General features: G+C 38.1%; 1 protein-coding gene across 4 annotated transcripts in view; it reads right to left on the bottom strand.

The window, feature by feature from the left end:
- Positions 1–13,232, bottom strand: part of ahr2 (aryl hydrocarbon receptor 2) — a 171,935-nt gene that overhangs the window by 73,649 nt on the left and 85,054 nt on the right. For 2 of the 4 annotated variants that reach the window (XM_088607198.1, XM_088607196.1), the window contains exon 3: positions 2,936–2,980. The exons of the other annotated variants lie outside the window; for them this stretch is intronic. In XM_088607198.1, the coding sequence (XP_088463324.1) occupies positions 2,936–2,980 (45 nt within the window). The remainder of the gene's footprint in view (positions 1–2,935; positions 2,981–13,232) is intronic. 4 annotated transcript variants of the gene reach the window in all.

The following is a 13,232-nucleotide window of genomic DNA, read 5'->3' as shown; positions in this document are numbered from 1 at the left end:
TGATGAAGGAGTTGATGTGTGACAACCACTTCTCCAGGCATTTCATCACCACAGATGTTAATTCTACTGGGCGGTAATCATTCAGGCATTCAGGCTTCTCCTTTGTGTTTGCCGGTTGCTTGGTGGTTTCTGTTAATGCGGTAAACAGTGAACCCCTTTGGCTGGATGGTGGTGTCCAGGACGCATGTATTCAGACAGATTTCAGTGAAGGCATATACACAGCATTCCATCAGGTCCCTTTCCGCGTTGATCTGACAATGTAGCTCATCTATCTAATTGTCCAGTGGCTGAACATTAGCTAACAAAATAGACAGCAGCGGTAGTCTGTGCGGACGCCTTCGTAGTTGCACTAGTACGCCGCCTCGTCTCCCTCCGTGTCTGCCCACCTGTTGTTGTTGTTCAACGCATCTTTGTCCGATCCAGCAGGTGGGGTCCGGTATGTGAAAAAAGTTGTTTGATGACCCTAAGGAGTCTGTCCTCAGGTTTAAAAGTGTTTGTCTGTCATAAGTGATGACAAACATTGAGCGTCCAACACAAAACAAGAGTATTAATGTATAAATAAACATTAAAACAGTCACACAACGAGAGAGCTTTCTGTAAACCATCACCATCTTGCCGGCGCCGGAAGAAATAGTCTCTTCTTAGGCTGGCCTACCAGAGTCTACATTAAATGCTAAGTGTAGGCCCAGTCCTGAATTTTATCTGAATCTTTTTTTAATTAATTTGCTGCTTCCACATTGTTTTTAAATCCACCTAAAAAAGTATCATCTGCAAACTACACAAGAATATATACAAAATATACATTGGGAGGACTAGTGGTCCTAGTACAGATCCCTGTGGCATTCCACTAATAACATTACTCCAATGTAAGCATTCACCCCTTCTGTTTCCTATTAGCCACATTCTGTTTTCTATTTATTAACACATTCTTGGTTCAAACATGTTTCTCTGAATGCCTGCTGCCAGGAATTTGAGTTATTTTTATAAGGAACTATGCAAAAAGGCTTCTGAAAATCTAAATCTATCCCATCATATGCTTTGTGTGTATCCATTATTGTTATTGTTTAAAAAACTCAAACAAGTTGATTAGGCAAAACTTTTTCTAAATCCATTCTTTCTCTATTTTTTCTCTATCCATTCAGAGAAAAACATATTTATCTTAAAAAAAGATAATGTTCTGATTGAATTACTACAGGGATATATTTAAAAGACAAAAAACGAAAAGTTGAAGAGATAATGTACAGACCAAGTGTATTATTACTTTTTAGGAAAGTGGTGGCTACTTTGATGTGCAGAACAGATTATGCATCTTAAAATCATGCCATAAAAATTAAGGGGTTAATGACATACTCCATACTTTCGAAAGCTTAAATGTAATGTTTAAGTATGGAATGCCATACATGACATACTATACAATAATATTATATACTTTTCCTAGCATCAATGCAAGTATCTGATGCATTCTTTTGAGCTGAAAATTGATTTTTTTTATTTCATCTACCTGAAAGGTTTCATATGTGTCTTAAATTCATTTTGTCTCTCAGTCATTTTTTAGTTACTATGTGCAACTGTTAACTGCAATTCTTACATCTCTTCACTATTAGAGGGAGACCAGACAGAGGAGTTTCCCCTCTCACTCTTTTTATGTGTTCTACAGTATTTATTGAGGTCTTATAGGTCTTTTTCTGAGAATCTTCCAAAAACTCACGCTTCATGTCTTTGGGCATGTTAATTGGTTGCTCGGTATGCTCCAGTCATCCTTTTGTGCAGCACATAACTGCTCTGCTAACTCCCTAGCCAGTGAAAACCTCAGCTTCCTGGTTTTAAATGTCACGGCCTTTCACCAATTAGCCAGGTGACTCAGGACAGAAAGTCATTCCCACAGCATGGATCAACAAGAACTACACTCTTTTGTCCACTTAATGGCCTCTTTCAGGAACATAACATGGATTTGTTTTCAGAAGATGTATTGCTATCCTTTACAAAAGCAGAAACCTCTTGTATTTGGTATTTTACTATAAATCATTTGTATGTGATAATCCTTACTTTCTTACTGAATTTCAGTTCTTGTACTCCAGAGATGGATTATTTTATCTCAGGAAATTAATCTCCCCATCATTTCATTTTTCTGCATGCGTCCTTTCATTGTTATTTCTGCACTCTTGCTCCAGGAAAACATTAGAAGCCATGTATCTATAAATATCTTTTCACACCTTTCCCTCAGCTTTCAATTAATTCCTTTAGAAGTTTTTCCAATTATTTAAAGCCTTTAGAATTTATCTTGAAATATCTCTCCCAGATTTGTATCTCTCTGAGCATCCTTTCTTACCTCATGTACAGATTTCATTTTCACATTCTCTTTCTTATGTACTCTGTACCAACCCCTTTGCCTCTTTTTTCTACAGTACACTTGAAGAAATCTCCACAATTAAAATGTTGTACTATTCCTTCTTTCTTTCTATTTTCAGCTTCTTCTACTTGTTCTTTTACAGGTTGCATGTTGAGGCAGCTCCCCATTCTAATATAATTAAAACCACATTGTCTACAATATATATCCTGTATCAAAGTGCAATATACTTTATTCTGTCACTGTATGTGTTATGGACAGTAAAAAGGACTGCAAATCATGTTACCATATACACAACACAGAGGTGCTGATGATCAATGTGTAATTTGCAGAGTGTCATCTGTATTTTAAGACTAGAAAATGCTGAGAGTTCCTCTGAGGTAGTGCAAATACAACTAAATTTAAATTGGAGTAAGATTTATCCATCAATCCATTTTCTAACTGGTATATCCAATTTAGATTGGGGGAGAGCTTGAACCTATCCCAGCAAGCAATGGGTGAATGCTGGACGGGAAGCCAGCCCATCTCAGGGAAGAAAGACGGAGACAAACACAAACACACCACACGCTCACTAAGCAGTTAACCTACCATGTCTTTGGACTGTGGGAGGAAACCAGAGAACCCAGAGAAAACCTACGCAAACACGGAGAGAACATATAAACTCCATGCAGATAGCACCCCATGTCTGGAATATGAACCTTGGGCCCAGTGCTGTGAGGCAGCAGTTCTAACCACTGTGCCACTGTGTTGCCCTCTTGCTTACTTTTAAAGTACCAGAATCATCAGAGAAATCATCTCAGGAAGATATTTACTAATTGATAAATTAACTTTATAAATTAATAATACCACTTTGTAGCGCAGTGCTCCTGGGGGGAACAAGCAATGAGTGAACAGAATATTCCAGTATTCTGACTGAATTGCCAGGGAAAAATTGCATTTTTCACATGTAAAGGAGGTATTAGAGTTCAGGTCAAACTCTCTTAAAGGCATTCTGACCTAAAAATTGGCTTAATTGAAAGGAGTTTTCAGCATAAACATTTGTTGTTTTTCCCATTAATTATGGAAATGAATTAATCCAATTGTTTTAAGCATAAATCAAACAAATTACATTTGTGACACAATAAAATTTAACAAGTGGAAGGTTGTTCCATATGCTCCTAAAACCTTATATGAATTTCTAGTACTGAATCTCTCTGAAACTCACTTCCCTTTTGTTTCCTTGTTTTGCCACAAGACAAGTATCCTTCCAGTATGTATTTAGACTTTGGGAGGAAACCAAGGTACCCAATGAAAAGCTACCTGAACAAAGGAAACTGTCAAGAACAGTTCTTTCTGGGCCCTATGCGGATGACACGATCCGGAAGGTGAAGAAACAATAGGGAAAAATACCATGCAGGAGTGGGTCAGCGTGTCCGAGGTGAGCAGGTGTCCAGGGGAAGTGAGTCCGGGGCAAACAATTAAGCATAAATCCAAAAGGGAAATCCAACATGGGAGGCAGAGTCCAAGACCAGGGGATCCATCCAAAGTAATTAAAAACCAGAACCGGGTCGGGACCGGCGGGACAGGGAATCAGGAACAGGAAACTAAAACCATAATGGAGCCAGACGCAGCAGGACCCCGGGCTCTCACGAAACGGGATTCAATGAGAAGCGCCAGGCAAACGCCTACGTCTGGCTTTAAAGGTGGAACTAAAGAGGGGCTGGAATAAAGAACAGGTGTGGGGAATGGGACAAAACGAGGAAGGGCTGGAGCACCCTTAAGAGGAGGAGTAATGATCGTGACAGAAACACAAACGCCACACAGATAGCACCCCAGGTCCAGAATTGAACTCAGGGTTCCCATGCTACAAGGCAGCAATGCTAATCACTGTGCAACCCTGCCACCCTTGTTTAATGTTTTGACATAAAAATCTGTATTATCCTTTGCTTTTGTGTGTATTTTATCCAAACCTAAAATGGCTTTTTTACGTTGTTTTTTTGCCAACCCCCAATCTCCATTCTTACACAGAGTCTTATAAGATGACATCATGATACCTAGGTATTTAAAATCCTTGACTGATCAATTTAATTTTTTTTAAAGGTGGACAGATTTGACATTCTGGACTTGATATCTCACCAACCATAATACTCATAATCAATCTCCATGGAACACAGAAACGTAAAATTCAAGTCACATATGAATAACGTAAAAAAATCATCCCCTTTTACTTAAAAAGAGCAGCAAACAATTACAAAGTATCAGCAGTACAAAAACGCAAAACTTGTGCTGAGCAACTGCTCATTAAACATTATTTTGCTGATATCTCTGTGTTGAAAAATAAGATAAATACTTGACTTTGGTAAGAAACAACAAAAAATTATGTATGTAACATATATAAGAATTTTAGCCAAAAAGGAGTAAAAGTTTCACCTTTAAGGAGCCCTTTCTAACTGACAACTGCTATAATGCTTCATATTCAGTAGATGTGGATCCAATCCAACCCTGTATTTATACAAAATAACATAACCTTCAACTATGATATCAATGCAAGCATCAAAGGATTGTTTCCTTTGGCAAATCTTTCCTAGATTGACCTTTCTCATAATGACTGATAGAACTTTGGAAGATCACCTTTTGTCTTTTTCTCCACTGGTAATCATGTCAGGTTTAAGGGGTCACTTAAAAGGTTATTTTTGAAGAAATGCACATTCTAACATGTAATTAGTGGTTTTGTTTTTTATAAGGGTACAAATGGTGCTAGTTGGTTGGATTTTTAATTTAGATTACTGTTTTTGTTGTAAATCTCAGAAAATTATTAAATACAGCCTCCTGCACCTAATTTGATGGCCAGTGTGAGTTTTCATGGGTGAAGATCCCTGGGATCTCCATAAATGAGGGTAGTCTGTCACATATACCATTTTAAAGTGACATATTTTAAAGAGATTACTTTTTTTCCTTTAGTTTCTCATAGAACATTAAAAGGCGTTAAGTTTAAGTACTCTTGCAAGCAAAGGCCAGATCCTTCTCATGATGACATGTGGATGATCACCTTTTGTACAGTATTTGTATACAACAACACTTGTTAAGACCAGCAACATTTTTCAAATCTAATGTTGTATATCTGCCGGGAGTTGAGTGGGTCATTTGCTACTCTAAAATGCTTAATGGCAATGCACTCCACAGTCTGAGCAAAGGCCAGAGTGTCTCTCTCTATCTCGACCACAAGCTGAAGCGGAAAGTACAGCTTTAAATAAAAAAAGCTATTTTCTTGGCAACTCTGTGTGGAGCTTAGTTCCCTGCTGATCTTAATTACCAAACTCCATATCCTAGTGTATCCAACACCCTTCTATGACCCCAACTCCACCCTCCTCTGCATCTCCCCCCACTGCTCTCTTTCCCAGACTTCACTGCTGATTGCCACGGTTTAAAGTTTGCACGCATTCTCCTCACGCAAGGAGAGGGTCAGGGTAACTCCAGTATCACTCCCTCCACTGCATATCCAACTGGCTCTTTTACAAACAGGATTGCAGCATGTTAGCAAAAGGTAGACAAAATGCCACTGTTATAATTGTTATATAATTAATAAAGACTTGATAAAACCACTGTCACATACAGTACACTTCCAATTCATCATCAAGATTGTATTGCCTTCTTTGCACTATAGCTATTATACTATAGCATGGAGTGTAGCCCTGTGAAATACTTATAGGCTGCCTCCTTAAGGATTGCCCTTTTAGTTGATTAAATTAAATGTCTTATTTAATAAAAAAGTTAATAAAAATAAATAAATACCTCAAACTAAAGCATGGAAGCATATTTAAAAGTTCAAAAATGTCTAATCTAAAACAGCAGAAAAATAGTTCTCACATTATTTTTGGTAATATTCATATTAATTAGAAACATTTTGTAATAGACAAAATGTATGTCGTACTGACAACTCCTTAGATAAAAAAATTACAAATTATTATTTATACATACTTTTTCTTTCCATTTCTGCTATCAATAAAAACATATAACAGGAATATAACTATGACTATACCTATTTATATACCCTCCAGAATGATTGGCACCCTTGGTAAAGATGAGCAAAAAAGGCTATGAAATGTCTTTGTTGTCAACTTGATCACCATTTTTTATAAGGACTTTGTTTTTCTTTGAATACATTTTCCTCACTGAAAGGTTAGATTTCTCTCATTTTCAGTGTAACTTCAAGCTGATAAAACAAAGATTTTTTCATAGCCTTTTTTTCTCATATAATCCCGGAGGGCACTGTAAATACACTACTATTGTTTAACTGGTTTAACTTTAAAAATAAGTTAAAACATCCTAAAGTAACTAATACAATTAAGCAGCATGCAATGAGAAGGAAGAGAAATCGGTTAGTAGTCAACATAGTCTAATAGCTTCTCCAGGGAGATTATTAGAACAAAAATAAATAAAAAGGTGACATATGCAGATGCAGACATTCAAAATGCATAGTACAACCCCATATCGCATGCAATTACCCACAGGTCACTGTTTGGCTGGCCAAAATGACTGAGAGGGGCACTCGTGGTCCATTGGTCGTTAGTAAAAAGATTTAATCATTTAATCTCTTTACTGTGCACGTTTTAATCCGGTTAGTATTGAATATATATATATATGGAATTTTACAACTAAAGGGAAATTTTAGTAGTTGAGCATAAAAAGAAGAGGAGCATAACACATCTGAAGGTCATAAACGATATTAATTTAGGAACATAACATATTATGTAAACTGTATATGGCTGGTATTGGTAGTTTAAAGAAAAAATACACCAGTACACCAGTATTCCATTTTTCCTTAAACATTTTAAGCATCAAAGTCTTACATGTGGTTATTTTGGAAACATTTTTCATGCTTCTTCTGACTATATCTCTTTCTATACTATAAAGTTTCTCTACTTTGTAAAAAGTTATAATGTTTTAACCTTTTCTGCAAATACGCTCATTATCACAGAAAACAAAAGCATGCTTTTAGAATTTGATTAATAGAGAATATAATATGGAATCACATATCTAAAGAAATTAATAACGATAAAATTATGTTCATGTATGGGGGCGCGCATGGACGCAGCGGCTTCATTGGCTCTCAAACAATGGTGCATTTTGTTAGTTATTTTTATGTTATATGTCACATTATTTACTCAAAACACTGAAGCTCACATCTCCTACGACCGGAAAACATTACTGGACATCGGAAACAACTGCAGGGATTTCTCCTTTAGTTCGCTTAACCTGGATTACATCAGCAAGCCTATCCTCTACACTTCAGACCTGGAAGCTGCGGAGCCGCCTGACTGTGACCGCCGGGAGAGGAGACGGCGCAAGTGGTGCGAGCGCAAACAGAAACGCGGTAAGAGAGCGGGGCTACAAATAAGACTAAAAGAACAGCGGAACAGACCACCTACACCCACCCTGTTCCTCGCTAACGTACGGTCCTTAGACAACAAACTGGATGAAATAAAACTCAGGCTCACTACTCGCCAGGAAATAAAAGACTGCTGCACTTTTGTGTTTACAGTGCATGGCTTCACAACACCATACCAGGCTGGATGATTTTTTAACTCTCCGATTGGACAGAACAGCTGCCTCTGGTAAAAATAAAGGAGGAGGTCTGTGTATTTATGTCAACCAAGCATGGTGCAGAGATGCTACAGAAATCCCTCACCCAATTTAGAATATTTTATGGTAAAATGCCGACCCTTCTATTTACCAAGGGAATTCACGTCAGTCATTATTTCTGCTGTATACATACCTCTTAACGCTAATGCTAAGGAAGCAGTCAAAATGCTATCCAAAGCTATTAGTAAACAAGAATCAGCACACCCTGATGGTGCTTTTATTATTGCAAGCGATTTTAATCAGGGAAATCTGAAACCAGTCCTGCCTAGCTACCACCAACACGTTGACTGCCCCACCAGAGGAAACAACACACTAGACCTTGTGTATACTAATGTACCCGGCGCTTACAAAGCAGTACCTCACCCCCCCCCGGACAATCTGACCACATCTCCCTGTTCCTACTCCCAACCTACAGACGACTTCTCAAACGAACCAAGGCTTCAGTTATAACTGTAAAGACATGGACCAAAGAGGCAGAATCAATTCTTCAGGACTGTTTTGAGTGCACAGCCTGGAGTGTGTTCAAAGATGCAGTCTCCCACGGATCCCACTCCGATATCGACATGTATGCATCATCAGTCACCAGCTATATCAGCAAATGTGCTGATGATGTGGCGAGCATCAAAAAGATACGCAAACTCCCAAATCAAAAACTTTGGATGAACACTGAGATCTGCTCCCTGCTCAAAGCCTTCAAATCTGGTAATGAGGAAGAATTGAGAGTGGCAACGAAAAAATTAAGAGCAGGGATAAAATCTGCCAAGAAACAGTACAAATCCCAGATAGAACACCACTACAACACCAACGCTAACCCGCGACGCATGTGGCAAGACATAAATACAATCACAAGCTACAAGAACAAAACAAGTCCTGTTAGTGCTACTGACCCCTCTCTTCCAAAAAAGCTTAACACCTTCTAAGCACGCATCGAAGCTCATAACGCTGAACCAACCACCTGGACCACTGACTCCCATGCCACCCCACCCCCCACACTGTCCATGCTAGATGTGTGGAAACACTAAGTAGAGTGAACACACAAAAAGCTGCTGGACCTGATGGTATCCCTGGCCTGGTACTCAGACCATGTGCCTAGCAGATAGCTGATGTCTGTACTGACATCTTCAACCCGTCCTTGGCCCAGGCCACTGTACCTAGCTGCTTCAAGAGGACCACCATTGTGCCAGTACCAAAAAAATCAGCACCCACATGCCTGAACGACTACAGCCCTATTGCACACACCCCCATCATAATGAAGTGCTTTGAAAAACTACTTATTCCACACATTAAAGCCAGCATTCCAAAAACACTTGATCCTCTCCAGTTTGCCTATCGCACAAACCGCTCCACGGAGAATGCAATCTCTATAGCTTTACACACCACACTAACCCACCTGGACCCAAGGAACACCTACACAAGAATGCTATTCATTGACTTTAGCTCATCATTTAACACCATCATACCCATAAAACTTTCTACCAAACTCAGAGCTCTAGGTTTAGATACCACCCTCTGTAGCTGGATCCTAGACTTCCTCACCAGCAGACCCCAGACTGTCAGGATTGGCAACCTCACCTCCAACATGCTCACCCTCAAGGCTGTGTACTCAGCCCACTGCTTTACTCCCTGTTCACCCACGACTGTACTGCCAAGTTCAGCACAAACACCATCATCAAGTATGCTGACGATACCACAGTCATGGGCCTGATCACTGACAACGATGAGACTGCCTACAGGGAGGAGATAAAACAACTTGCAGACTGGTGCCGAACCAACAACCTATGTCTCAACATCACCAAAACCAAAGAGCTGATCGTTGACTTCAGGAGACAAGGGAAAGTCCACTCCCCCATCTACATCGAAGGGTCTGTGGTGGAGATGGTGAATAAATTTAAATTCCTAGGTGTTCACATCTCTAAGGACCTCACATGGAGACTCAACATCTCCAGTCTCATCAAGAAGGCACAACAGCGGCTGTACTCCCTGAAAAGGTTGAAGAAAATACGCCTGCATCCACAGATCCTCACCAACTCACCAACTGCACCGCATCCAACCGTAAGGCACTGCAGCAGGTGGTCAAAACTGCCCAACACATCATCGGCAGTGCCTTACCATCCATCCAGGAAATGTACAACACCAGAAGTCTGAAAAAAGCCACCAAATTGTCTGGCCCCACTCACCCCAGTCATAACTTGTTTGTCCCCCTACCATCTGGTCGCACACAACTAGACTCCAAAATAGGTTCTTCCCCAGAGTCGTCAAGCTGGTGACGCCCCCACTCCCTCCCATCATACTATGATCTCTCCTAACTTCTTCCTGTACCCACAGTGACTGTATTCCAACACCACTTTCCATGTGGTTATGTCTGTGGCATAATGGCTGAAGCGTGTGCCTTGTATGCCTCAGGTTGGGTGTTTGAACCAGGTGTCACCATATGATTTCTTTAAACAAACAAAAATGTATTTGAAAAAGTAAAATAGCAAATATTAAGGACACTATATTGACATTTTTTATATTTCTAAATATCACAACTTGCTCGAACCTAAGTCATTTATTAATAACAACGAATAATACAGACTGCTACTATTGTCGTTATTACTGATAAATATTATCGACACTATATCAATTTGTTGGTATTTCTAAATATCACAAAACATTCAAAGTTAAGTGAGGTAAGTGATTGCCAATTTTCATGAATACTTGCGCTCATTATCGTGGTTAAAGTCCAAGTAAAAGAAACTCATGCTTTTTAGAATTTAATTATTAGGGAATATAATATGGAATCATGTATCTAAAGAAATTAATAATTATATTAATTTAAGGATCTAAATATATGTATTTATATAGCTGGTAGTATTACCGTATTCCACCTTCTTTTTAAACACGTTTTATTTTTAATTTGACTAATTCACACATCCTGAATTGTGAGAGAGTGATAGATGGAGACAAGATGGAGGTTTCCCCCCAGATCATTAATTGTTAAACAAAGCAGGACACTATTGTACTTCCTCATGGGATCACCAAGGAAAGATTAGTAATCGTTTTTAATGTTTTTAAATATGTTTTTATTTGATAAAAGTGTCATCTATACAAAAATTTTGTATTTATTTAATACCACTTGATAGTTATATTAATAGAGATAAGCATTTAAGTAATATACAGTTTAGACTTTTAATAATTTTAAACTGTATTACACCATGTTAACATTAAATATGAAAATATGAAAAGATTGCTCAGCTGGACAAAAGTACACAACCTATTATTTAACACAAAATATTTTAATGATGCATAAATACTGAGATGGATAGTTTGACAAATATCTGAATTTTTGCAAGATAAAATTGTATCCAGCAGTGAATCAGCTACGTGACCTTGCCCTTCGTGAAATTGGTGAAAAGAGGTTTAGTGGGCAGCATTACTCACAGTGTAGTGACCATAGAGTGTTTTAATACACTGTACACTGTAGTATAACAGTATAAAGCAAGTAATTTTTTTTCATGTTTGTAATCGCTATTCTTGCTAGTACATTTTGTATTCTGTTTGCTTCTGTGTGTTAGCTGGTGGGCAAACATTTGAGGTGAAAATTCTTCCACAAGGTGTGTACCTTTAAAGCAGAGAAGACTGCACCAGAAAAAAGACTGTTTTTCGGCTCTGTATGTTGCTCAAGTCATTTCTCTTTGACACTTTCTTTAGTCGTAGAGGTGGGAAGATGCTTTCCCCCTCCCCCTTCTCTCTTCCCTCTTCCTGCCTGACGTGTTCCCATTTTTTGTGTGTCCGAATCGCAGCGGGTGAGAGACAGAACAAGAGTGAACCCTGTCTTTTTATAGTCAGATTTAAAGTATGTTTGAACACAGTCTTGCAATTTCATGCTTTTACAAGATGTGGAAGTGCGACAATTTATCACAGTGTGAATTTTAATACTAATTATTGATTACTAATAGTTTATGAACATGTAAAAAAAATGGCGTAAAAATGAAGGCTGAGAAAACATTCACATTGTACTTTACACATAAAGCAAGTGTTCTTGTCACTCTACGAGGTCTCGTGAAAACGCAACTTCAAGCTAACTTTATAGTAAAAAACGACTCTGAAAAAGTCACAAGAAGCCTGAAATTATTTTTATTTAATTAATACTGTTAATAATGACCAGACACATTATTATTGTTTCAGCTGTATTTTTAATACTGCTTTGTTATTCTTGATTCTAATTACAATATATACGATTTCATTTTAAGGCTTGAGGCATCTGTTAAATTGTCCCACTGAATAAGGTGTTTTGAATTAAACCTGATGAACAGCTGTTAAGCATACTGTAGTTTTTGTTAACACAACACAACTTTGTCACCTTCAAAAAATGACCATGGGCACTTTTCCTTCCCCCCTAACCCTATTCTACTCGTACATACCCCTACAGAATATTCTCATGCACGAGTAGAATAGGGTTAGGGGGGAAGGAAAAGTGCCCACGGTCATGTTTTTCACTGACAGACAGTTGTATTGTCAGTATGCTTAAAAGCCGCTTGTAAGAGCAGGGTGACTTTCTGATATCTAAACCATTTTTTACAGCTTTTAAAGTCACGCAATGTGAGGCAGTTAGGCAGGAAAACGTCATTGTATCTTATTTTTTATTTCATATTAATAAATAAATGTTAGGTAACCAGCAATCAAATGTCCTGTTTTTTCTTAACACTCGTTTTTCCATTCTGTAGTTTGAGTCTTTGTGTAAGCTGTAAGTTCTTTTTACTTCTTAATTAAACATTTGAAACACTTTAATTTTGTAAACGCAACATGCATTCCGTACAGAAATAAAATAATGTTTTCTACAGGTATTATTCCACTGTCCAGTATAACTTTATATGAACAGGAAAAAGAGCATTTTCAGAGAGCAATTATGTTGTGTTAATGTAGAATAAGTTATTAGATTTATGAGCAATCTAATTTCTTATTCATTTAAAAAGTGACATTTCAGCTGCATACCCACGTGAGCCCGAAAGCGCTACATTATTAATGTAATCCGTGTTGCATTAACATTCGAATGTTATTTTTTACAAGTATAAAAAGAGGCAAAACATGTGTCTCCTCTATAACTCTTCAGTTTACAGAGAAATTCCGCCAGAGCCTCACAACATTGTCCAATAATATTCTTCTTGTGTATAATTTTTAGTTAAGCAGGATTTGAGCTACATACCATAAAAAAAAAAACAGGATTAACTTTTTTCAGAATGGTTAAAAAGAGGTCAGACAGGCAGAGGGAAGGGGTGAAACT

The sequence above is a fragment of the Lepisosteus platostomus genome, chromosome 14, assembly GCF_059453375.1.
Source record: "Lepisosteus platostomus isolate fLepPlt1 chromosome 14, fLepPlt1.hap1, whole genome shotgun sequence".
In the NCBI taxonomy this organism is placed as follows: Eukaryota; Metazoa; Chordata; class Actinopteri; order Semionotiformes; family Lepisosteidae; genus Lepisosteus; species Lepisosteus platostomus.
The sequence above is the reverse complement of the archived record's forward strand: the minus strand, read 5'-3'. Positions and strand labels throughout refer to the sequence as shown.